The sequence below is a fragment of the Podarcis gaigeae genome (genome assembly GCF_964106915.1).
Source record: "Podarcis gaigeae genome assembly, chromosome: 12".
Lineage (NCBI taxonomy): Eukaryota > Metazoa > Chordata > Lepidosauria > Squamata > Lacertidae > Podarcis > Podarcis gaigeae.
The window spans coordinates 41,500,513-41,527,398 of record NC_139688.1 but is presented as its reverse complement, the minus strand read 5'-3'; the positions used below and the strand labels follow the sequence as shown (position 1 = coordinate 41,527,398).

General features: G+C 42.5%; 1 protein-coding gene across 1 annotated transcript in view; it reads right to left on the bottom strand.

Moving 5' to 3' along the window:
* The window catches only part of UBE2E1 (ubiquitin conjugating enzyme E2 E1), a 56,370-nt gene that overhangs the window by 8,389 nt on the left and 21,095 nt on the right, over positions 1-26,886 (bottom strand). Inside the window, exon 4 of the mRNA XM_083706117.1 lies at positions 3,610-3,742. Within this exon, the coding sequence (XP_083562243.1) occupies positions 3,610-3,742 (133 nt within the window). The remainder of the gene's footprint in view (positions 1-3,609; positions 3,743-26,886) is intronic.

Here is a 26,886-nt window from a genome sequence, read left to right as displayed (position 1 = left end):
AAAAGTTTGCTGACCCCTGTCCTAGAATTAAGTTTTTAACCTCTATTTTCAGTACGTTTTATTTTATTGCTAGTGGCTGATACAAATAAAAATTATTCTGCTTTAAAAATTTGACCCACCAGAGCAACTTCTCATTTATTGCCATGATAGTTAAACAATGATTTGGTCTCACCTTCTCAGTATTCGTATAGAAAACACACAATGTCTTTCACAAGTATATTCTGGAACCCGCACAAGGCCAGCATAGGCCACTATACAGAAATGTCTGACCCCCCTTTAAGGAAAACGGTTGCTGGTTGACCCAGAGATGTAGCAGGACAGGGGAATCAGCTACATTACTAAAGTAACAGGGATTTGAATGCGTTATAAACATGCAACACCAGATGGCGCCAGAGAGCAGGAAATTTTGAAGCGCCGTTTTCCATAGAGATTTTTTCTTTTGTTAAAACAATCTAATTTCTAGCCACACACAGAAAGAACAAGGATATAGTTTGAATGCTTTGCCTGTAGACTTATAAATCATTTAATGTGTCAATATGAATGAAAGTCGTTAAAATTGCAGTTGTTGTTTAAGGGATTGTTATTTTGACTGGAGTGTAACTGAAATTAGTAAGATTTTAGAAAGAAGAAATAAAGTAAATCATCAAACCATCAATTCTAATACGCGGGGGGCCACGTAAATTCTATAATTTGGCACCTGAATGATTGGTATTAGTAACTGTATTATAATTTGGCATTGTTATAATGAGGATATGACTGGATTATTGTAACTGAAAACTAATTAAAATTATTATCAAAAATAAAACCATCTAATTTCTTACTTATGTATAGTGTTTCCCCCCTGTGTTTAGATCCACCCAGGGTCCATTCATTTGGATTAGAGTCAGAAGATACAAGGCTTAAGCAGGGGTGATTAAACCATTCATTCAAAATTTACTTATTTCTGTCTTGAGACTCAGCTAGATTAGTAAAGAAAAAACACTTTATATGAATTATAACACGGTGACACCTGATGGCGTTGTGGAGTCTTGTCTTTTGCCAACGGGATTTCCCTTTATGAAGTTTACAACGTGTTTAACTGAATCACTTTTTTAATGTGTCTAGATCCAACCTTGGTTTCTGAAGTACTGTATGGGAACATCCCAGGAAGGTTGCAGAAGGCCAAGGAAAAATCTACACAGAATACGATTTCAATGTCACACATGGAATACCTCCCATTTCACGCAGCAGAAGATATTTGTGTGAGAATTTAAGAATCCCGATTTAGAATTGGGGTCGGGGGGGGGAGAATACAGCAAAGATTATAATCCAGTATTTTGTTATACAATGAGGACACCAGAAACATTAATAAAATTAGGATTAACTAAAAATTTTAAAGCCTTTTGCTAAATTAGGTCTTTCTTAACTGAGTAAATTATTTATCGAGTGCTGTGTTTTATTGACCAGGCAACTGCATTTTCAAAGGCAATTAACAAGATATATCGTTTTAAAGTGCAGCTATTTCAGAGTTTTTGAAGAAGCTTGGGATCCTAATAGATGAAGCGCACTGTTTAAATGCGTTTTATAGTACTATTGTAAACAACAATTTAAAAATAAAATGAAAAACAAGAGTTCAGAGCATTTGAAAGGGATTTTTTAAAAAAAATAAAAATTGTAAAAATCATTTTTGTGAAATATCAATGAACATGATTTAAAGGCGCAAACTGAATAGAAAGATTACAAAAGTAGTCAACAGCAACAAGTTATTGCTGTTTGTAAGTAACATATAAGCAGTTTTTGTCTGACTTGAACTATGGAACTGGATCTTTGGCTGCCAAACCTACTGGAATTATTGAAAAGATATCTTCCAAAAGGTGAAATATGTTAGTGAATAAGACAGCAGAGACTATATATTAAGCCACAACGGAAATAATAAATGGAAAAATACTGGAATGTGAGGGTAGTGAAGTGCTTTGTAGTTATACAAGGCTAAATCCATCTTTGCTGTTGAAGCAAAGAGTAAGAAAACACAAAACAAAATGACACTTCATGGGTAATCTAACATCTCAAAACACCTTCTTGCCGATGTGGTCCCACTTTGTCCAATATAGCAGGCGAAGGGTACAATGGTCCTGTATGAGTGTATGGAGGCGGTTGGAGGATGAGGTTGAATTCTGACAAGACAGAAGTACTGTTTTGGGGGGGACAGGGGGAGGGTGGGTGTGGGGGACTCCCTGGTCCTGAATGGGGCAACTGTGCCCCTGAAGGACCAGGCATGCAGCCTGGGAGTCACTGTGGACTCACAGCTGTCCATGGAAGCGCAGGTCAATTCTGTGTCCAGGGCAGCTGTTTACCAGCTCCATCTGGTACGTAGGCTGAGACCCTAACTGCCTGCAGACTGTCTCGCCAGAGTGGTGCATGCTCTAGTTATCTCTTGCTGGGACTATTGCAATGTGTTCTATGTGGGGCTACCTTTGAAGGTGACCCGGAAACTACAACTAATCCAGAATGCGGCAGCTAGACTGGTGACTGGGAGTGGCTGCTGAGACCACATAACACCGGTCTTGAAAGATCTACATTGGCTCCTAGTACGTTTCCGAGCACAATTTAAAGGGTTGGTGCTGACCTTTAAAGCCCTAAAAGGCCTCGGTCCAGTATACCTGAAGGAGCATCTCCACTCCCATCATTCAGCCTGGACACTGAGGTCCAGCTCCAAGGGCCTTCTGGCGGTTCCCTCCCTGCGAGAAGTGAGGTTACAAGGAACCAGGCAGAGGGCCTTCTTGGTAGTGGTGCCCGCCCTGTGGAACACCCTCCCATCAGATATCAAGGAAATAAACTATCTGACATTTAGAAGACATCTGAAGGCAGTCCTGTGTAGGGAAGTTTTTAATGTTTGATGATGTTTCATATATTCTATTGGGAGCCGCCCAGAGTGGCTGGGGAAACCCAGCCAGATGGGCGGGGTATAAATAATAAATAAAATATTTATTCTTCTTCTTATTATTACTACATACCTGCCTTCCCAAGGACAGCACCTGTGGCCACCTCAAACTCTTATGGGACCCCTCCAGTCACATGAGCCCGTACGCCACATTTTTTGTTTAGGTGTATTGTAAGGAGAGGAAGGGACGCGGGTGGCGCTGTGGGTTAAACCACAGAGCCTAGGACTTGCCGATCAGAAGGCTGACGGTTCGAATCCCTGCGATGAGGTGAGCTCCCGTCGCTCTGTCCCTGCTCCTGCCAACCTAGCAGTTCAAAAGCACGTCAAAGTGCAAGTAGATAAATAGGTACCGCTCCGACGGGAAGGTAAACGGCGTTTCCATGTGCTGCTCTGGTTCACCAGAAGCGGCTTAGTCATGCTGGCCACATGACCCAGAAGCTGTACACCGGCTCCCTCAACCAATAAAGCGAGTTGAGCACTGTAACCCCAGAGTCGGTCGGACCTAATGGTCAGGGTCCCTTTACCTTTAAGGAAAGAGGTGGCCTTCAGCCACTCACTCACTTTCTCAGAATGCCCTCTGATCCCCAGAGATATTATGGGTATGCCTCTGAATACCTGTTTACCGTAGATCAACAAGTGGGAGCATCACACACTGGAAGCAAACATTAACTGTGCATCGCTTTTCTTACCTTTGGAGGCTTGAAAGGGTATTCTGGTGTAAATGTGATATCGAGGAAGAAAACTCCGCCTTCGTATACTGAGCCTGGAGGTCCTAAGATAGTCGATCTCCATTCATAGATGTTGTCACCCTTGGGGCCAGCACTGTGAAGTCACAAGGGGGGGGGGGGAGGAGACCTTTACAGAGATTTGCCTCTAATATTTAAGAAAAACAGTTCAATTTCCGCAAGGATACGCAGGATATAAAATTAAGGCTGTAATACAGGCAATGACAACAGTGTAGGGCACGGCTTGCAGGAAGATTTCATCTAAGCAGATTTTAGTGATGTTGAAGATGGAAGAGCAGGGAAATATTGCTGCTCCCATGAGCTTAGTCAGGATTTATGTTGGTGGGGGACAGAACCAAGCTGTTAGTTAAGTATTCTTATTTATTGACTTAATTTGGGGGAGGCAGCTGCCCCCCCTTATGCTCATGGCTCCTCCTTCCAAGTAAGTAAAAGGCACAGGGACAAGTGATTTAAGTATTCAGCAGCACAAACCATCAGCAAAACATACAATTTTCAGAAGTTTTGCTTTGTGGGATAGAGAACTATTACTTTCTATGTGAACAGATAATATAAAACAACAACACTTCTCCATTTCCCCGAGAGAACAAAAATGAACACCCAATATGATTTTTCCCAAGCCAATAAATAGCAGAACAGTGAAGAAAACAAACAAAAAACCCACACCTAGTTGCTGCCAGATCCTAAACCTCTTAAGAAATTAAAACACTACCTAAAGAGCAAATAGGAGGCTTGGCAATTTTGCTTCCACTGAGTACATACTATCCTAGAAAGTTATCGTTGTTGCTGCTGTATTTATGAATTGCCTTTCACATATGTACCAAATAAATTAACGAGTATACACTTTTAAAAAAATTAAATACACCCACTCCTCAGGATAGGCTTAAAATCAGAATCTATGCTAATGGGTTAATGAATTAAGATGCAAGCTGAGAAATTTTTAGGCATTTGAAGCGGTAAATTAGCGAGTGAAGCTTTTTCCCATCGGTGGGATGTAATAATGATGGGAGAAGCTTCACATTCTGGATTTCCTTCCATCACATATAGACACTGCCATCCCTTGGCACAGGAAGACAGAGGCCAAGTAACAACAACAAATTGTTGATTGTTTGCATTTCTTTCCTATGCAGCATGATGGAACTCAAGGAGGCATGCATGGGGTTTCTGTCTAAGCACTGACCAAACAAAGCAAGATTGGTGCTTCATGCACCTTCATCATCAAAATCATTGATTTATACCCGGCCCATCTGGCTGGGTTTCCCCAGCCACTCTGGGCAGCTTCCAACAAAATATTAAAATACAGTAAAACATCAAATATCAGAAACTTCCCTAAACAGGGCTGCCTTCAGATGTCTTGTAAAAGTCAGATAGTTGTTTATTTCCTTGACATCTGATGGAAGGGCGTTCCACACAGGCAGGCGCCACTACCGAGAAGGCTCTCTGCCTGGTTTCCTGTAGCTTTGCTTCTCGCAGTGAGGGAACCACCAGAAGGCCCTCGGAGCTGGACCTCAGTGTCCAGGCTGAATGATGGGAGTGGAGACGCTCCTTCGGGTATACTGGGCTGAGGCTGCTTAAAGGTCAGCACCACCACTCTGAATTGTGCTCAGAAATGTACTGGAAGCCAATGTAGGTCTTTCAGGACCGGTGTTATATGGTCTCAGCAGCCACTCCCAGTCACCAGTCTAGCTGCCACATTCTGGATTAGTTGTAGTTTCTGGGTCACCTTCAAAGATAGCCCCACGTAGAGCGCATTGCAGTAGTCCAAGCGGAAGATAACCAGAGCATGCACCACTCTGGCAAGACAGTCTGTGGGCAGGTAGGATCTCAGCCTGCGTCTCAGATGGAGCTGGTAGACAGCTGCCCTGGACACAGAATTGACCTGCACCTCCATGGACAGCTGTGAGTCCAGAATGATTCCCAGGCTACGCACCTGGTCCTTCAGGGGCACAGTTACCCCACTCAGGACCAGGGAGTCCTTCAGACTATGGACCAAGAGTACTTTATAGAGGAAGTATGAGGAGAGCTGCAACGCAGAAGCACCAACTTACAGGCTGAACATACATTTTTGAAATGGAGCACAACAGCTAAGATACAGTCATACCTCGGGTTACAGACGCCTCAGGTTGTGTGTTTTCAGGTTGCGCACTGCGCCAAACCCAGAAGTACCGGAATGGGTTACTTCCGGGTTCCGGCACTCGCGCATGCGCAGGAACACTAAATTACGCTTTGTGCATGTGCAGAAGTGCCAAATCACGATCCGCGCATGCACAGGCACGGCACTGCGGGTTGCAAACGTGCCTCCCGCACGGATCACGTTCGCAACCCAAGTATCCACTGTACTTTACTTTCAATAGCCTTCCCTCTCTTGAAAACTTCACAGTGAAATCAAGCTTGGAGCATCCTTTTCCCATGTACCCCAAAGACTCATGATACTCCGCATCTCTCCGTTAATTATTTATCTGCGTCTTGTTCCAGGTCTATATACTCTCTGAAGTTACTGGAGATGTAATGGGCTGTAAACATTACTTTACTTGCACGATCAGCCTTGACAGACACCAGGGCTAGCTGTGTAAACTTGTTGAGAAACAGATCTCTTGAGTACCCTTAGCTAACAGTCCAAGGAATCGTGTAAATGGGATGCTGCTGAATACAACTACCATTGCCTCAAACTGAATCAGGGAACTATCTCCCGATGGAACTACAGTGTGGAACAAGTATTTGCGATTCATTAATACCAATCCAGTGCAGCTACATGAAAACTGAGACTGTCAACAGGGACTCTTAACTTAATGCACAAGGGAACTTGACTACCCCCTCCCCATGCTGTCACTTTTCTGTGGACCTGTTTTAGACAGTTTCTAGTTGCCAAAAGCAAAGCATTCCCAACTGAATAATGTTACTGCAATAAATATGGTCAATAATCTCTCACATCTAAATCAGAGTCCATTTCCAAAAAGCGGGAGATCCACGGTAGCCATAAAAAGGTGTGTGTGTGTGTGTGTGTGTGTGTGTGTGTAGTAATATTTTTAAATTGATTTTACAAGCATAGAATTATAACAATACCAAATGAATATCCACATTTGGAATACTATATTACCTCTCCACAGCACGTTAAAATCAAATCAGACAACAAAAAGAAACTGAGAAATCAGAGTTCAAATCCATAATCACATTTAGCAGGTATATTTTGATGAAAGTTCTTCAGTTGCAAATGGGAGTATGGGCTATCTATGTAGCAGGGCATTAAAAGTACTCTGCATGCTGAAAGAATTACAAAAAACAAAACTATTTCTCATCAAAATGAGCAGTGGTCTGTCTGTTTTGCCTAGTTCCTATCTATCGTCCACATAAAATTTATGACTTCAAACTTAAAAATGAAAGGAATGGAATAGGGATATGCATATATGGGCATACCATGTAGAACCACTAATATTCACATTAAAAGCTACCAAGGCATTTAACTTTTTTTGTTTCAAATCCTTTGATAGCATAGGTGAGGAAACTTTTCTCCTGTTGCGGGCTACAGAATTGGGGGCCACATGTTGGAGATGTCCAGGGCTGAAGCCAAAAGTGGGAAGAGAACCCCACTTTCTTTCTCTGCCCCTCTCTTTCCCCCCATTCCCCACCCCCAGCACCTGCATGGAATTAGCCTGCCCGTGGAACTCGGGCCGAAGGCTGCTCACCCTTTAATGAAATAGCTGCTTTATTGAAAAAAGCAATAGCATTTCCACTGAGTGTCACCAGGCTATCTGTAGCAGACACATTAAAATGACACCGTAGGTGAGGCATTAGAGATATTCTGGTAAATCCATGCAGATAATCCATTTCACATGAGATTATGTAGACACATGAATACAAAATTATACCTTTAGGAGCTTCAGTCATTACACTCAAGTTAAGCTGAATGTGCCATACTATCACATTTCTATCAAGCTGTCAAACACATGGCCAACTTAGAGGAAACTAAAGTATTAAAGCCAAAAAAAGAGAAAGCTAACGTTCATTGTACTTTACGGCAGCTGTCAAATATTCTCTATAGAGCTTGTGACTTTTCCTGGGGGAGAGGGGAATATTTCAGATTTATTTATTCTGGCATTTACACCTTGCCTTTGTATGAAGAATCATATTCAAGGCACAATATATGTGAACCTGTGTTTAGCTATGACAAACAACCACTTAGTGCATATTAGGTATAAATAACACCTGAGCATGAATGTCATGTGCTTTATTCTGGATCATTACCATTCCTGAAAGAGTGAACTACATATTTATGCAATATTTTTCATATTATTTTTGGCCAAACCACATTCACTGTTAACTTCCGTGAGCACACACGAGAAACCATCCCTACGATTTGCGTCTTCTATGCAACTTGCAACATGACCACCACTGGAGGCCAGAAAACCTTGACAAGATGCATGGCCCCTTCCCCAAGTACAAATACAGATATTCCTGATTGTATAGTGGTACCTTGGTTTACAACTATAACCCATTCCGGAGGTCCATTTGTAAACCAAAACAGGTTGTAACCCAAGGGGGAAGCCAATGGGGCCTCCAATTTTTTTTTTTTCATAATCAAAAAATAAAAATAAAAAATGGGTTGTAATCCAAAAAAAGGTTGCAAACTGGGACACACACTTCCAGGTTTGACATGTTTGTAATCCAAAACGTATGCAAACCAAGGTACCACTGTATTGTAACCTTATTCTGCTCTTCAGTTGAAAACTGGCTCTGGACGTAGCTAAGAGCATATAAAATCAAACCACAAAAGAAGCCCTTAAAATCAAAAACAGCTCAGGGAAAGGTTCTCAGGAGGTCTGGATGACGGAGGTACCTGAACGGTTGCCTTCCCTATCTCCAAGGATTACAGCCTTGAGAGCTGACACTTCTTTGAGATATACGGGCAGACTTTCAGCAGACCTGGGTTTAGGAACAACAGAGAGGTGCCTGGGAAAGGTCTTGCTGCTTACCTCCCACCTTAGATTTCACAAATCAAGAAATGTGAGCTGGCATGAAGCCTATTCCTGTACATATGTGAGGAGGAGGAACCAGTTTCCAGTTGTTCTTCTAACTCTTCTTCCACAACAGGTTTTGCGCTGGCAAGCTCTGAGCCACAATTTGCCAGCTTTTTCAGCGTCGTGTGTTTTACGTCTGTTTTGATTCTACAGTGTTTCACAGCCAAAACCTCATGGAGTTACGATAAAGAACCTGACCAGCCTGGATGGGTCAAAATGATGCCTTATGGCCATTAATTGCAAAACACCTTGCTTGAAAACAGTAATTAAACACCAATAGGATTTTGTTCTTTTTGATCAGTCTTAATTTTAGGCTAAGTGTAGAAAATCAAGGGGGCAACCTCCTGCCCCCCGCAAAAAAAACCCTCTTGGAAAAACAACACCCAAACACCTTTAGACTGCTGTGCTCTGGCAGCCCAGGAGAAACATGCCAATCAATCAAGCAACAAGCAAAACATGGAATAGAGCGATGTTTGTCCACTTCCATTACACACAGATCCATGCTGTTCTTCAGTGCCAAGATTAAACTAAATTGATGAATTGTCTAGGGAAGAAATGTCTTGAAGAAGCATGGGGGAGATGACAAAGATTGGGTGAAGAGGCTGTCTATTTTCTGACTTTAACGTGGAGTGGAAGTAGGTCTTAAGCTATTATTAAAATTAGTCAAATATACAGTAGTTGCCCACCCACTCGACAGAACTTTGTTCTAGGCTGATTTTATGACATCAGAAAGGAATGAGATCTCGATGCCTTTACAGCAGGCACCCTCAAACTCGGCCCTCCAGATGTTTTTGGGACTACAACTCCCATCATCCCTGACCACTGGTCCTGTTAGCTAGGCATGATGGGAGTTGTAGTCCCAAAACGTCTGGAGAGCCAAGTTTGAGGATGCCTGTAGAGGAACAACTTCTGGGCTTATTTTACCAGACATCGAGAGCACAAGGTCAGTGAAGTGGCCCCTCTGTGTTAATCAAGGAGCAAACTTCTCTCTCACACACACTGAAAATAGTATGAGCGCGCAGCTAGATTTCTGATGGGAACTAATAGCCAATTAATGTTTTAGCACCTAAAACGCTTAAAGATGAAGCAGAGAAGGCAGGTAAATGGATATACTATATCGCACCACACACTCGCCGGGTTGCAATGTAGAGGGAGGCACGACAGATTGAATCTGCCATTACAGTTATCTGATCTATAAAATGGACTATATATTTGTATATTTACACTATCTTAAAGCATTATTTAGACTACAATGGCTTTCAAAAAATATTGATACAGACAAGTCATTATAAAGAGTAAATACGTCCGAATTCTGAGTTTCCTGGCAATACAATGGAAGGGAGAATGGGGGTGGGAGAAAGTATATATTTGCACTGTAAAAAAACCTCTCTGAATTATCAATCAATGTAAAAGAGAAGACAACCTTGACTGGATTCAGAATTGGCTATACTGTAGTGTAATGGAAATCGAATGGATGCTCCCATAGGTAGGAGGGAGAGGAGATTTTCCTCCTTCCCACTACAGTTCCCTATTCCCACTCTTTAAAAAAACTGCTCTGAGGTTAGAGGACCCTCCAGTAGGTAGTACAGGGGGCTTTTGGGGGGTGGGGTGGGGGTGCGATCACTAAAAATCTGTTCCTTTGCCTTTCTCTCAAACAGCAAGAACCTCTGCTGAGTCAGAGACCACACTTCCCTTTGTGGAAGGAGCAAACCGATTAAAAGTAAATTAAAAGACAATAAAGGGCATGGACTTCAACTCTATAAACAAGCACTGAAATAAGATCTAAGCTATTTTCAAGCAGTTGTGCACACTAGACCACATCTCTCTCACACTTACACGTTCCATGTTTGGCGCACGGCAGCAAATATTTCCAGAAATTAAGATACATTATTATAATACAGCGAGCCCTCGTTTGTCTTATTACTGTAGTAGAATAATCAGTTCTCTACTCTGCCATAACAATGCCTGTAATTTCTTTATATAGTGTCTACAAAGGGTTTAGGGATTGAAGTGAAGATGGAGAGGGAACGAAACTGGATATTACACAAGGCTCATCTATTATAAGGAATTATTCGTACTAATACCAGCTGGTTTCCCCTAGGCAGATAAAGCACTCGGGAGCGCATGTGAATCTGCTATGTGCCTGTGATTCTTCGTGGTTAGTCGTACGTGTTACTGAATTACTATTGCCCTTAGAGGACCACTTGGGTTATGTGGCAGGGTATAAATATACTTTAGAACATTAAAAAAAAAAAGGCGCACACACAATTGAGCAATTACTTGAGAGCAGCTTGATATTCACAAGGCAGCAGCTGAAGACTAGAGAGCAAATTAGTTTGGCTCTTAAGAGCATAGACTAAGAGCCAAAGCACCCAATTCAAATGTCACCTCAGCAATGAATTTAACGGATGGTCTAAGACAAGCCATTATGGGCCAGAGCAGAGCAGAGAGAAAGCTAAACAGTGATATGTGAACGGCCCTGAGATCTTTTGATGAATTATAATTTTAATTCATCATCATCATCACCACTGATACTGGCCTACCTTTTTAGGCTGTTGTAGGGTTTACCAAGCTAAGCTATGAGAAGCAGTCTGACAATGTAGTCAGGGTGCTATATAAATACTAGCATTACATTATTATATGCAATAGCACTCACACAAATTGAACTGTAATTGAGAATATTTTTCCTTTGGTTATAAGCAGCATGCTTTTTGAGGCGCAAACAGATTAAAAAGCAAAATACTTTTGTGAAAAGGCCACTTCAATGGCACAGCGGTTTTTAAAAAAATAAAATAGTTCAATTTCTACATCATACTTAAAGGCTTACAAAATACACAGCCTTTTTTCTGGGTGAGGTCAGAAGGATGGCTAAGTTATTCTCAAGAGTGTACTGAACCTCTACTTAGTCCAGCAATAATCACTTCAATTTAGAAGCAAGCCTTGGTAAAAATGGTTCAGGGGAAATTAATCCATTTAGTATTGGCTTTGAAATAGAAAATAAAATCAAGCAGTTCTATTCCGCAAGGGGCCCCTAATTCCCCAGCTTGTCCTATTCAATTCCAGAAGATTATTTAATACTGTTATAAGCAACAGTGCTTCACCTTACAATATTTTTTTTAATAAATCCACAATTATAGCATGCATCCCATACGTTATCAAGTTTGCATCAACATGCAAAGCCTACTCTTGAAACAGCAATGGAATAATTTCCCACATTTTTTTAAACACCACTTCTACCTTGTTGAATATTTTCAATCCCACAACAAGGGACAAGGTAATAAAAACAAACTGGAAAAAACAATAAAAAAAATTCACATAAACAGGCCCAATAGGCAACAAATTAACAATTCTGTTGTTTGGTAAACAAGAATAACTGCAATGGCAAAAATTAAAAATTTTCAATTTAACCATGTAAAACATACGCAAGACATTCAAACCTATTAAATACAGTGGTACATCAGGTTACATACGCTTCAGGTTACAGACTCCGCTAACCCAGAAATAGTACCTCAAGTTAAGAGCTTTGCTTCAGGATGAGAACAGAAATTGTGCTCTGGCGGCGCGGCAGCAGCAGGAGGCCCCATTAGCTAAAGTGGTGCTTCAGGTTAAGAACAGTTTCAGGTTAAGAATGGACCTCCGGAACGAATTAAGTACGTAACCAGAGGTACCACTATAACAGATTAAATAACCAACCAGTGGTCTTGAAAACAGTCTCCCCCCCCCCCCACATTCCCCTCCCCTTATAGCAGCCCCCTCCCTCCCTCTTTGTCTCTCTCACTCTTGTGAATGGGTAGGCAAACTAAGGCCTGGGGGCCGGGGCCGGCCCAATCACCTTCTAAATCTGGCCCATGGACAGTCTGGGAATCAGAGTGTTTTTACATGAGTAGAATGTGTCCTTTTATTTAAAATGCATCTCTGGGTTATTTGTGGGGCATAGGAATTCGTTCATATATTTTTTTCAAAATCTAGTCCGGCCCCCCACAAGGTCTGAGGACAGTGGACTGGCCCCCTGCTGAAAAAGTTTGCTGACCCCTGCTCTTGTGCCAAGAGACACTCTGTGGCTTTTGAGCAACTTAGCGATGCCCCAACCCAGGCAGGCTCTCTCCCTGAGCAGAGCTATGAATTCCTGCTTCCCACAAGCTTCTGCAGCAAGAAACTCCCTCTCCTTGAACATTGAAGCAACAGAGCTACAAACACACACCAAAGTGGGGTGGGGTGGGAAGAGAGGGACGCTTGGTTTTTCCCCCCATTTCCCAGACCCGAAGAAGCTCACAGGCCCCAAAGATCAATGAGGCTTCTTGTGAAAGATGTGGTGGTGGATTCACCGACCTCTTCCATCTGTTTAAGATTCTAACTTCCCCTACGAGTTTACAAAAACATCGGTATTTTGCCTTATTCCACATTTCACCTGGCGTCCCTTAGCAAACGAATAAATCATAAAAATAACAGGCAAGTAGAAAACAAAATTTAAAAATGTGCGTTGAAAGGTTGAAATGATGCTCACTGAGCACAGGAAGAACTGCAATTTACACATGCTTTTATTGCAAGAGATAGTATGAAAAATGTGGCTACGTTATTCCCTATGTCGCCAGGTAAAAAGCTATCCGAAAAACGTGGCACAGCTCCAAGACAGTCTGCTGAGCATGAGGTTTACACTTTGTGAGATGCCCACATGACGCTAAGATAATACGCAGCACAATCCCCAGGCGAGCTTACTCGGAAGTAGGTCCTACTGAGTTGAAAGGGACTTTTACTCCTGCATGTGCACATTGGATTGCAGACTTGAAGTAAAAAATCCAGGTTGGGCTGCATGGTCTCAGGGTGCGGTTTGAATTTGAGTGTTGAAAACATGAGGCAAACAAATTTCCTGGGAACCAGATTAGATCGTTAGTTGCCACCCTGGTCCCCTGGCACCCACAAAGGGTTTCGTTGGTGCCCCTAGACTGTGAGCTTTTAAAGTAGGCCTCTAGGCCTCTTATAAAGTTATGATGCCAAATATGGAGATACCCTTCAAAGCGAGATCTAGGAAATGAGACAGCCATACTGCTCCAATCTGTCAATGTTTTTGGCCAAAGACCAAAGTCAGAGGTGGGGCTGATAAATGAGTTCTTTGGGCATGAGGCAACAGGAATCGCTCCCGTTCACCGCAATTTTCCTGCTCTTGTCTTATTGTCCTTGGTATCTCTGTAGTTTGCCATTGCTTCCCCCCAAGAAACCAGAGTGCAATCTACTCAGAAGTACGTCTCCTTGGGTTTAATAGGGCTTAAAGTATGGGACGGGGGTGGCACTGTGGGTTAAACCACAGAGCCTAGGACTTGCCGATCAGAAGGTTGGCGGTTCGAATCCCTGCGACGGAGTGAGCTCCCGTTGCTCGGTCCCTGCTCCTGCCAACCTAGCAGTTCGAAAGCACATCAAAGTGAAAGTAGATAAATAGGTACCGCTCCGGCGGGAAGGTAAACAGCGTTTCCGTGCGCTGCTCTGGTTTGCCAGAAGCGGCTTAGTCATGCTGGCCACATGACCCGGAAGCTGTATGCCGGCTCCCTCGGCCAATAAAGCGAGATGAGTGCCGCCACCCCAGAGTCATCCGCGACTGGACCTAATGGTCAGGGGTTCCTTTACCTTTTAATCTATTAAGTGGTTACAGGATGGCAGGCTAGGCTTTGCTTCAGGGTTGATACTGGGGGGGAAAACAAGGTTCTTGGGCGTATGGAAGGCAGAAATCAGTTAAGCCTTATCTAGTATGGAAATACAATTATGGGGAAAGCTTCACTATGACTGTAAGTCGTACCTTGGTTTTTGAACGGAATCCAAAAACCAATGCACAGATTCCAATTGGCTGCAAGAGCTTCCTGCACTCAATCAGAAGTTACGTCGGATGTTCGGCTTCCCAAAAACATTCGCAAACCAGAACACTCACTTCCAGGTTTGTGGCGTTCGGGAGCCAAAATGTTTGAGAACTAAGCTGTTCGAAAACCAAGATACGACTCTACTCTCTCAATTCTGTGTTATACCAGGCTGCCCAGCCCCCAAGCCATTTTGTGTTATTCCAAGGAATTTTGTGTCTGGTGCCTTCAGCACTCTCTCAAAGTCCAAAATGTGCCCACCGGCCCAAAAACATTGCTTCCCTCTAATCCAAGGGTTGCCAGTCAGGGACACCAGCGCATCACTGAGATAAGAGAGGTTGTTCTTGTTGCTGCTTTCAGTTTGTTGCCTTTCCTTTCATGCAGCACTTAAGTGAGACGTGCTGGGGGCTCAAAGCTTGCCTGAGAGCCATTGGCAAGATGCCAGTTACCAGACCCAGTTTTTAGGTGCCAGTGCTGTTGTGGTTTTTGGACCCCTAAATATAGTTGCATAACAGTAGTGTGGAAAGAAGGCAGATGTAAAGAAGAAAGATAGACAACCACAAAGTGTGTGAAAGACCATTCAGGTACCATCAAGTGCATATACCAGAAGTGAGGGAAGTTTTTAATGTTTGATATTTTATTGCATTATTATTATTATTATTATTAATATTAATCAGAAGTTAAGAGGGCTTGTGTGGGAAACAGCAAAACAGAAAACAATACAGGATACTGCTTGCCCAGTAATTCATGCTATTTAATATCAGCATATAATAATAACTATTTTAACATAGAAGCACATAACCAACCTGTATGTAAATCCTCATTAGTTTTTAAGTGGAACAGATCAACTGTCGCAGTTGCAAAGTACTTTAAATAGACAATATCGGGGGTGGGGGTGGGGAGCTGATATAATCAGTACTGTGGTTTGTAATAAAAACCTGCTTAAGGGAGATTTTCAACATTCAACAGTAGACCTTAACACTTTTCCCAAACACTGTTTTAAAGGACCATTTTATTCTTAATTTCTTGCTTAAACAATTAAGAAGTAAACCACTAACGTGGTTTTCTATTTTCTATCACAGGAAGAAAGGTTGTCTTCTTTGTGTTCGCTGGGGGTTGGAGTGGAGGAAAATAAAAGCTAAGCATCAAAATAATTAAGTTCTATAATCTATATTGTACTCCTAATTCCTGCAAACATTAATATGACCACTAAGCCTCTTTCTTCAGCAGGGGAACAGCAGTGCATTTGAGGAGTATTGAACTCCATCCATAAGAAAGGCATAGGTACTGTAGTTTGCTTATCAGATCTCTCACTCTTATCAGATTTCACTGTTAACAATTAACATTAGTAAACACCAGAGAGGTAATTATGCATTACATAGTACTTGCAAAACTGCTGAACTCCGGGTAAATTGATAAAAACCATCAAACTCCACAAGGAACTTACTTTAGACAAGGCAACAAATCAACACTCATACTGTCTCTGGAGTCAAACGCTCCTTCCATAATGCAATGAGAAACACTTCAAGGAGATTTTACACCAGTAGCTCAAGGCATCTGCTTAGACATCTAATGAAGAATATGCTGTTTAAAGCAAAAATGTATATTGTGAAGGAATGAGGCGGTATCACACAGCTTCAGTAACGGTACGGACTGTTGCACAGTCTAAAGTAGCCATGCCTGCCTGCTATAAAAATACTGTGCTGCTTTTAAAACCACAATTGGTTTAAAATCTATATAAATCCTTTAGCTCTGCACAGGCTCTCGTGCTTCCCACAGACCTATTTTAAATTTATTTTGAACAAACCCTACTGTGGTTAACAGCAGATTCCACTCGTTAATCTAGCCCATCATTTCAGAAAACACCACCGAGAAGCAAGCTACACTTTTCCAGTAAAAAGTGTATGCCAAATTAATGTATTATAATCATAGCATAATAGCTTCCAATATTCCTGTGGGTGTGGTAGACTTTAATAGCACTGCTTCTATTAATCATGCACATCAAAGTTTTCAAGCATCATCTTTTACTTTTTCACCCTAATGAAACAAAATCTATTAGCATAGTTATTTCCTCTCAGATTACTTTAGAAATACTTCCCTTCCTATCTGTCTGCAGAATAGCTGGAATACAAAAGTACTGTCATAAGAGGCAAACAAACCAGCTTTCAAAGGAAGCAAAGATGAAGTTAATAGTGACAACTTAGGACGTGTGCCAAATACTCACACTTTCCCTTATTTTCACGCTGCGTATCGCAATAATAACCAAGAGCCTGGTGACAACTTTACAAAATGAACAAAAGCGAAAGCTTTCATAGGCCAGAGCCCACTTCACCAAACGCACCAAGAGTTTTCCTTGATCGACAAATTATATACAGCTCAGCAATGCAAGGGGGATCCACGTATCTCACGTTAGTATGCAGGGTTATCACTTTTAAGTCATTGTATTTAACTGCTAAGCACTCCACCTCCAGGCGCCTAGCAAGTTTGGCGATAAAATGTAATTCCCTTTGTAGTTTAGAAATGTCACACATACGATTTGGTTTCGCACTATTATTTTTCCAGCATGAAAAAACAGTTTGCTAGGAACAAGCCCTAGTGATAGTCTAGCCCAAACCAAGCTGGTATGCTTACTGCGAATTTTTTGAATTGTCTAGGTATACAGGATTGTGCAGAAACCCAGGGAAACTGCTCAATTCATGTAAGCGAGGTGTTAATGCAGACAGTTACTGTATCAGTGACACTTTAAACGCCAGTAAACAAGACGCATGACCCAACTACCAGATTTACACAAAGGTCTTCCTTCAACAAACATTCTGAATGCAGGTCAATGTGCCTTAATTTTCCAGTGACATGGGGATAAATAACCCACACATGTATAAACAGAAAGTGCTTATTCTCAGGTAAACACGTTGGCAGTGAGTCACACACACAGAATCAGCAAAGCTTTTTGAAGAACAACAACAAGATGAGCTCTGTTGAGTATGGGACTGTCAAAGAGCAAAATACCATCCGGGAATCTCCTCTCATCAGCTACTACCTCTCCCTGTCCTTTTTGTACAACCTAGAAAAGCACACCCACAGTGTGGCCTCTTAATTATGGTATGTAATTTTGAACAATAACTAATTATATTATCCAGCGTACCTAGACCAGAGGTAATGCTTTAGGTGTGTAATAATGATAAGAGGCTGCATTGTTCTCTTTTAGTGTAGCAACTGCGCTGGTAGGACTGCAAGTTTTAAAGCTCCACAGAATTCTTCCACAGATATTCTGGGTCAGACTCCATGTCACAACTAATGTGTGAATGCACCTCCATTATGCAAACTTTAATCTGAATTGTTTAGATATATAAAGCAAATTAAATCCACTCCACGTAAATGCCAAACGAGAAGCAACACTAGTCTGTGACTGGAAGTCCCAACATCTTTGTTCGTTTTGGTTAAACACACCTGGAACTCCTAGCCACGGCACTGGGAGATGGGTTTTAAATTCCCTGCCCTCACCCCCATGAGGTACTATTAACCATGAAGTTGGGAAACCCTTTCAGTATTAAAGTGTCACTTTCGCAGAATAATGAAAAGGGAATTCTTTGTGGAGTGGATCTTAAAGAACAGAACTGTTTGGAGTATGTTGTGGCCAGTCATTTTGACAAAAAATCTGTACCCTAACTGGCACAGCCCCAATAAGGAAGTTACTAGAGCCAATCTCACTGAATATTAATTCATCGAATATGGCATGCCCCCGCAGCAAATGCTCTCAAGTTGCCCCACACCCATCACACCTCATTTGAACGGAAGCTAAATGTTATCAAATTGGACTGGGGAACACCTGTATTAGTTGCAATATGCAGTAAATACGCGGGTGGCGCTGTGGTCTAAACTATAGAGCCTAGGATCAGAATGTTGGCAGTTTGAATTCCCGCGACGGGGTGAGCTCCCATTGCTCAGTCCCTGCTCCTGCCAACCTAGCAGTTTGAAAGCCTGTCAAGGTGCAAGTAGATAAATAGGTACCGCTCCAGCAGGAAGGTAAATGGCGTTTCCATGTGCTGCTCTGGTTCGCCATAAGTGGCTTAGTCATGCTGGCCACATGATCCGGAAGCTGTACACCGGCTCCCTCAGCCAATAAAGCGAGATGAGCGCCGCAACCCCAGAGTCGTCCGCGACTGGACCTAATGGTCAGGGGTCCCTTTACCTTTACCTTACCCTTGGGTAATGCCCAAAAACAAAGAAAAGGTCCAGAATCATCTCTCCACCATTCACTTACTGCATAAAAAAATTGAAAAGTCTTTCAATTGTTTTTAATAAGCTAAGCGCATGACAGCCACATTCTCGAAGCAGAGAGATCCCCTTTGAAAAAATCTTCCTGCCTTGCCAAGCTTCTATTAGTCATGAGAATGAGAAGTGCTGGGACAAACTTGCCTAACAAGTTGTGTAACTGTGTGTTAATCAGGCCAATGTTGACACCAATAAAGATTACACTCACCCCAAATAAAACCAGAGGAATCATCTCCTTTACTAAAGAACGTAAAGTGTAATTTATGTGGGTGGGTGTATATATAATATTAATACATTCCGGGATGGGGGAGGGAATAAAAAGCTTGCATTCTGACACAATCACTTGTATGGGAGGTGTGCACTAGCAGACTTTCTAGTGGTTGTAAAAACTATAGAGCAGGAAATGTTATTTTAGGGAGACCTGAGGTTGAACTAGTGTCAGAAGGGTTTACCCAAAGGACAGCAGCTCCCAATGCACTGACAGCATTTCACTGGATTGGGTCCAGGCAGAAGCCTTGTTCAGGCCTTATGCCTCATCAGGAAATCTCTTTGCATATATAGGAGGCACAGGGCCAAGCAACATCCTGCTCTGTGCTTCCTACACACAAGAGTTTCTGTTCAGGCATATTGCCTGAGCAGTGCCTGAAGTCACCAAAATCAATGGGCGTTAAGCCATGTACCACTGATTTCTTATACACTCTCACCTGGGAGGAAGTCCCACTGAACTCAAAATGTTCCTGGCAAATTTCAAACACTGATAATGGGTCTCAAACCCTTAGTGATTTAGGGACTCCCCCTGCATGTTGAAGATCTGGTGGATTGAGTGGATGAGACCAAGAGTTGGTCCAGTGGTCAAGGAGGCAGTTTTTGCACATGCTGTAGAGCAGCGGTTCTCAACCTGTGGGTCCCCAGATGTTGTGGGACTACAATTCCCATCATCCCTGAGCTCTGGCCTTGCTAGCTAGGGGTGATGGAAATTGTAGTTCAACAACATCCGGGGACCCAAGGTTGAGAAAGGCTGCTGTAGAGGGAAGTGAGGGTCAGGTGGGGTTTGTCAACCTGGGAAGGTAGTCCATCTTGGAGAGGGAAAATTCTGCTCCTAAAACTCTGCTGCCTTGCAGGACATCTTCAGGAGAAGAAAAGGCTAAGGAGGAAACCCGATACAACTCCAGAGTGGAGTCCCTAAGACAGTTGGATGGTCTATTGTACGCCTCCTTCTGCCAATTCTTGCAGACATGCTGGTGCCAAACTACTTTTCCTTTGGACCATACCAGCGAAGCCCAGAGGAGGGTCTTGTCCTCTGGGCAGCCCAAGACCCTGCCCAGTTTTGTGCCCCGAACAGGTCACTTTGGTGCTGCTAGCACAGCAGTTTGGCTTCACCCCAGGAAGCACACTCCATTGCCTCTTGAGATAGACAGGTGCCAATATTAATATGGTACCCTAGGAATGCTCAACTGATACTACAAATTGGATTGAATATTAGTATGCCTTAGATTTCGTTCCACTTCCAGTGTTAATCACTGATAAAACTCTTCCTCCTTCCTTTCCAAACCTCAGTCCACTAATGTTAATAATTAAGTGACCTGTAACTCTCTCCTTAAAAGGCCGCAAGACCCTGAAAGTTTTGTTCCCGTTATGTATGGACGTTTGCTATCAGATTATTGCCAGCTTTTGTCCTCCTTATAGAAATAACATGCTTTTTGTGTGTGTGTCTTCAAGCCTTCCATTTTTTACATCTGGAGGTAACAGAACGAAAGTGCGGCCCCGAGACTATAAAGGAAGGAAGACAAGAAAAAGGCAACAACACACAGGCAAGCTTAGTCCTTGCTTTCAAGCGACATAATATATTCAGGGTAGTTTTCATAAGTTCACAATAAGAGAACAGCTACACAATGGATGTCTTGTCCGGGCGCCAAAAGATAACTAATCATTGCTCATATTAAATTTCTCTCAGCTGCTCTTAAAACTTTCCACAAATGAAGCAGAGCGACAAGAGATAGCCTTTTCTAAGAGCAGGACCTGTACGTTTTAACACTCCTCCGAGATCCTCTGACATAAATGTCAACTGCAATAGCCAAACCTTTTTAAACACATTTACTGCTTCACCCCCTTATATTTTTTGCTCTCTGGGCAATTAATTTCATAATTTTAAGTACCATCTAATAAAATGGCAAGATGCGGCAGTTACCCAACGCTATAAAGTGCTTGCTTCCCTCATCACTTTCTTTCAGAAGAGCAGCCATTTCTCCCAAAAGTGTGTACTTAAGTTTAACTGTCATGCCCCCTTACTCTCTCTCCCCCCCCCAACTTATTAATTCTTAACAGGTTTTAGGATTCTATTCAACACTTTACAAGCCAACTCTATAGGGCTTTTACAAGACGTCGCTTGCAGTGAAGGACTCTGTTCTGAAAGGAATACGAAGACAGGAAAGGGCCAGTGGAACACGGTTTTAAATAAAATTAAGCAATTGGTACAGAAAACACACAGAGAGAGAATGGGAAAAAAGAATATTCACATGTAAAACTTGCATTCATTGCCCATTTTGCAGTACATTTTAATATGGTCTCAACTAAAAAAAAAAAGGCCTATCTGATTTAGAGGTCAGTAGCCGAGGGCTCGGTCTTGATTTTTATTTTATTCTTTTAAGGTACAGAACATAGAGAGTGCAAATGGGCACTGATAGGGGTGGCCACCGAGACCATATAACACTGGTCTAAGACGCACCTAGTTTTTAGAGGAGGAAAACAAGAAAAAAAAATATTCTGAATGAAACAGTGGATGTATGATTTTTGTGGTTCATGCTGTGGCCACAGACATGTGATCTGATGGTGAATCTGGGGTGACCCAATGCAAAAATCCTTAGGATCCATGTGGATCCATGCTTTGTAACCACATTTTTGCACCATTGCGGCGCCACGCAACAGTGGGTGCGCAATTTTTTTGGTGCAGGCTGTAGCCATGGACATGCTATGTGATCTGATGGTGAATTTGGGGTGACCCAATGCAAAGATCCACACAAATTTACAGAAAAATAAAGAGATTGCCTTGCAAGAGTGTATTAAGACAAACAGACTACTGCTCAAGTGTAAATTATGGGAATTCTGAAAAAGTTTTAACTTTTGAATAAACTGAAGCTATCTGTTTCACTTTAAGTAATCTACTGATTTTACTGGAAGACTGTGGGGTAAAACAGATAATTTGAAGAATTATCATTATCTTGTGCTTATCACAGGAATCTAAGATTGTGCTTTAGGAAATCCTGTTAATTTTGGGCCACTGATTAAACGGGCTGTGTGTGGACAAACATGCTACTCCTTGAAATAATACAAAGACCTTTAGCAACCATGAACATTTTTGAGCAAATAGATTCTTGCCTTGATTTCATAGTCTCGACTCCAGACATCAAGCTCAGCTATTTTGAAACTCTAATGTTTCTTTTACTATTAATGTAACAGAACAGAAAACCACTAGCCTCTGCAGTAACTAGCAGGTGATGACAACTTGGAAAAGTACAAGTTTCAAGGACAATGTCATTTTGTTTAAAAAGACATATATGAGGGTACTGCATAGATGAATAAAACTGCATACTTTATTAGCAATACGAACAAAAGCTTGAACATGCTAGTTTTTTTTTTTAATTTTGTATAACTGGCCATTTTTTTTTATGCTGCAGTGTAGTGAAAGCTGAATACAGGGGTACCTCAGGTTACATACGCTTCAGGTTACATACGCTTCAGGTTACAGACTCCGCAAACCCAGAAATAGTACTTCAGGTTAAGAACTTTGCTTCAGGATGAGAACAGAAATCTCTGTGCTCTGGTGGTGTGGCAGCAGCAGGAGGCCCCATTAGCTAAAGTGGTGCTTCAGGTTAAGAACACTTTCAGGTTAAGAACAGACCTCTGGAACGAATTAAGTACCCGAGGTACCACTGTATATCTGATGATTATCAAAAAGGCCAGTATTGCTCTTTCTGTCTTGTTGCTCATGTATACAAATGAACGAATGTGGGCTGAATGCTACCCCTAGAAAAGGGTGGGCTCTCACAAACACCACAGAAAAACCTAGAAGCACATGCAGAGGAAATAACTAGTGAGCTCACTTACAGACCATGCATACAGACATGTACATGTAAGCATATTGTGCAGGAATTAAGCCTTTAGAAGACACTTTAGAAAACGCTAAAAGTAACTAATGGGGAAATACAGAGACTTGCGGGGACGGACGGACCGGGACTTGGTCTAAGGAAGCTGCAGAAAAGCACCGTTAACCACAACCAAGCCCAAACCTAGCTGGTGTAAGGAAACAGATAATACAAGATTCAGGCCTTAGACACAGGAAGCATGGAGCGGAAAGGGCACAGGGCAATATACACAGATCAAAAGACACTTGACTGACAGAAGAGACTTGCTCTCTCTGCCTCTCTTAGGCACAGGCAGGGTGGATAAAAATTAATGGGTTTTTTACTTTTAAAAAAAATAAATCATTTTTTTAAAATTTAAATGGATTTTTAAAATAAAATGCTTACGGAGGAAAAATATTTCTAAAGATAGTTTTCTCTTTAAGTTACATTGCAGTCCAAAGGCTATTCATCAGGAAATAAGGATTTGTTTGAAGTTTTTCATGTGTACTAAAACTCAGTCTTTTTTTTTAAAAAAAAGTTTAACCACATCAGTTAACAAACATGGATACATACACTATAATGTTATTGTTTTAGTTAAATAAACTGTTTAAATTGTTATTAAGGAAATGATTATTTTTCTCCTTCCAATAAAGTACAGCAGAAAAGTTGTCCAAATATAAACACTTATTAAACCTCACAATGATTTCGTAATTATCAGTCTATGTATTTCTAATAGTATAACCAAATCAGTAATTTTTGATATATAACTGTAAAAACTACTCTGAAAATTCATTATTCCAAAAATGAAACCTTTCTCTGGTTGTAAATATTAAGACGATACCAGCAAGGATGAGTCTTTCTGTTAAAAAAAAAAGCAAGTCTTACTGACTAGTGATTTAAATCAAATTCACCCTGGGCACAGGGAAGGACTTTATCAGCACTGCTGCTCTGTATTCTTGAAGCTGTTTGGCCCATCATGTCATTCCAAGGGTGGGCAGGCTGCCAGAGCCAACTCAGGGGAGAGAATAGGGTTGCCTTCTTCTATACGCTGTCACCACCGCTGCAAAGTTGCTGTAACCGAGTGCTGGAAAGCAGGTTCAAAGTCTGACTCAAAGCATAGGTAGAACAGCTGGACCAAGAAGAGACAGCTTGGAGCCAGCAGGAACCCAATTAGAAGGTGCTGACCAGTGACCATTTCAAACTGGGCAGACTTGTACGTACACAATAATCTGACCCCTGTGGCCTCGGATGCATTGCACAGATGATGATGATGATGATGATGATGATGATGATGATTATTATTATTATTTTAAGTGTACCGGGGGGTGGGGTTGGGCCAAAAGTAAGAACGAAACCACGCACAGACTAATTCTGGCAGCTCTACAGGAGCTCCAAAAGGCTAGCCAAATTCTGGACCCTTGGCAACCGTGTCCCTGCCCTGCAAAAACAGAAACAAACATGATAAAAGGAAGCTTTAACTTCTGTCGTGGTGAACCTCCCAGCCAGGGAAAGTTTTTCAACTTGCCAAACGTACTCATGAAATGACTCAGCTGCCTAGACTCGCTTTTATCCCAAGCATGAGGCAAGAATGTCAGACAAAAGAAAGAGCGAGCCCCGGGAAGAGTTGAATCCAAAGATCTGTGCATGCTCTGTTGCACACACACACACACACACACAACTTCCACACAAGCAGGCTCTCCTACCACAACTGATTTCGTAACACAGGAAACCATATACGTGCAGAGCTGGCCCCAACACTGAAGCAATGCATGCCTATTGAGAGCAATTGCATTTGCCACAATCCCCTGGTGCAGGCTCCTAAAGTAAACAGGAATGGAGTTCTACCAAAGTGGAGAAGACAGTCCTAGGCTGAGAAGGCAATGCTCTGTTCTCAACAGATCGACACCTGAGTGGTTGGACCTCGGACCTGACCAGATCTGCTCCAAAGAGAACAGGAAGCAGCGTCCTGTGGCATGGATCCTAGACTCCCTACCAGAAGCCACATCCCCCAGATGACACCCCACACAAAGGAGCTTGAACAGAGGGGACTCCACCACCTCTTCTCATGCTTTGTTTCCTAATTCTGGACCCTAATTCTGGATCCAAGACCTCGGAAATGGAAAAACTGATGGGCCTGAGTCAAAGCTGAGGTCCAGAGATGGAGTGCTTAGCAGCCCACCTGCTCTACTGGGAAGGTAGAGACAAGTCACACACCAACTCTGGATCCCAGGAGTGAGTAGTTCCAGGAAAAGGCTGTTTCTGAGAGCCACCAGACCTCAACTACCCAGTACTATTTTGGCTGTTCATCGGTGTTAGAACCTTGGTACTCAGACATTTTGGCTCCCAAACGCCACAAATCCGGAAGTGAGTGTTCCGGTTTGCGAACGTTCTTTGGAACCCAAACGTCTGACGGGGCTTCTGCAGCTTCCGATTGGCTGCAGGAGCTTCCTGCAGCCAATCAGAAGCCGCGCTTTGGTTTCCGAACGTTTTGGAAGTCGGACAGACTTCTGGAACGGATTCCGTTCGACTTCCAATGTCTAGGTGCCACCTTTTTATCCCTGGTGAAATATCATCTTCGCTGTCATCATCGCATTTCTATACCACTTTATATTTTAAATAAAAAAAACCTCAAAGCATTTCACAACACATTAACGCATCAAATAAAACAATACAGAATGAAACAAATTCAAGCTTCAAGGAAAAGACTTCAGATCCTTCCGTAAGGGAAACTTTGCTTTCCCCATATTTACTTATCTACTATATTTCTATAGCTGCCCCGTATCAGAAGTACTCTAGGAAGCCAGTGTGATGTAGTGGTTAGAGCAGGCATAGGCAAACTCGGCCCTCTAGATGTTTTGGGACTACAATTCCCATCATCCCTAGCTAACAGGACCAGTGGTCAGGGATGATGGGAGTTGTAGTCCCAAAACATCTGGAGGGCTGAGTTTGCCTATGCCTGGGTTAGAGTGTCAGACTAGGACTTGGGAGATCAGGGTTCAAATCCCCACTCAGTCATGCAGATCGCTGGGTGACCATGGGCCAGTCACAGCCTCTTACCCCTACCTCAGGGATTCATGGAGGAGGGGGGTGAACCATGTACTCCTTGGAGGAAAAGATGGGGTATAAATGCAATAAATAAGCTATTCTGCTTACCATCTTAAGAAAGCTGGAGGGGCCAGCCAGGTGGAGATGTCAGAGGCCAATCTGGCATCCAGAGATCTCCACGTGGTCACAATTGGACCTGCAGCAGTCGCAAAACGCACCTGGCGCCTGGGGGATTTCTAACACTGCTTCTCACTTGGTTTTACAGTGGTACCTCAGGTTAAGTACTCAATTCGTTCTGGAGGTCCGTTCTTAACTGAAACTGTTCTCAACCTGAAGCACCACTTTAGCTAATGGGGCCTCCTGCTGCTGCCGAGCCGCCGGAGCACGATTTCTGTTCTCATCCTGAAGCAAAGTTCTTAACCTGAGGTAATATTTCTGGGTTAGCGGAGTCTGTGACCTGAAGCGTATGTAACCTGAAGCGTATGTAACCCGAGGTACCACTGTATAGCTCTACTGTATTTACTCCCCTGCCTGTCTGGGAAGGTGAGAGTGCACAGTGTTACACAAGCAGGCTGGAGGCAGGTGATCCTCCTTGTGGACCAGCCTGGGCAAAGATTTAAAAAAGAGAGTTGTTCATTTAGCACAACAGAGGCCCACCTCACCTGTTGAAATCTCCACTGTGCGTTTCAAGAACGCCAATCCCGCAAGAGATTTTTGGACATCACACCCTTTCGGTGATTCATTGTCAAAGCCTAGGCTTAAACTCGACCAAAACCTCAGAAGCCGGACAGCTTTTTTATTGACATGACTAAGGCGATTACAAAACAAACCACCAGAAAAAAACAACAACACGCCGCCGAAATCAAAATCAAAACCATGAGCCAGCATAGCGCACTCAGCAACTCTTGCAATTTGAAATAAGGAAAA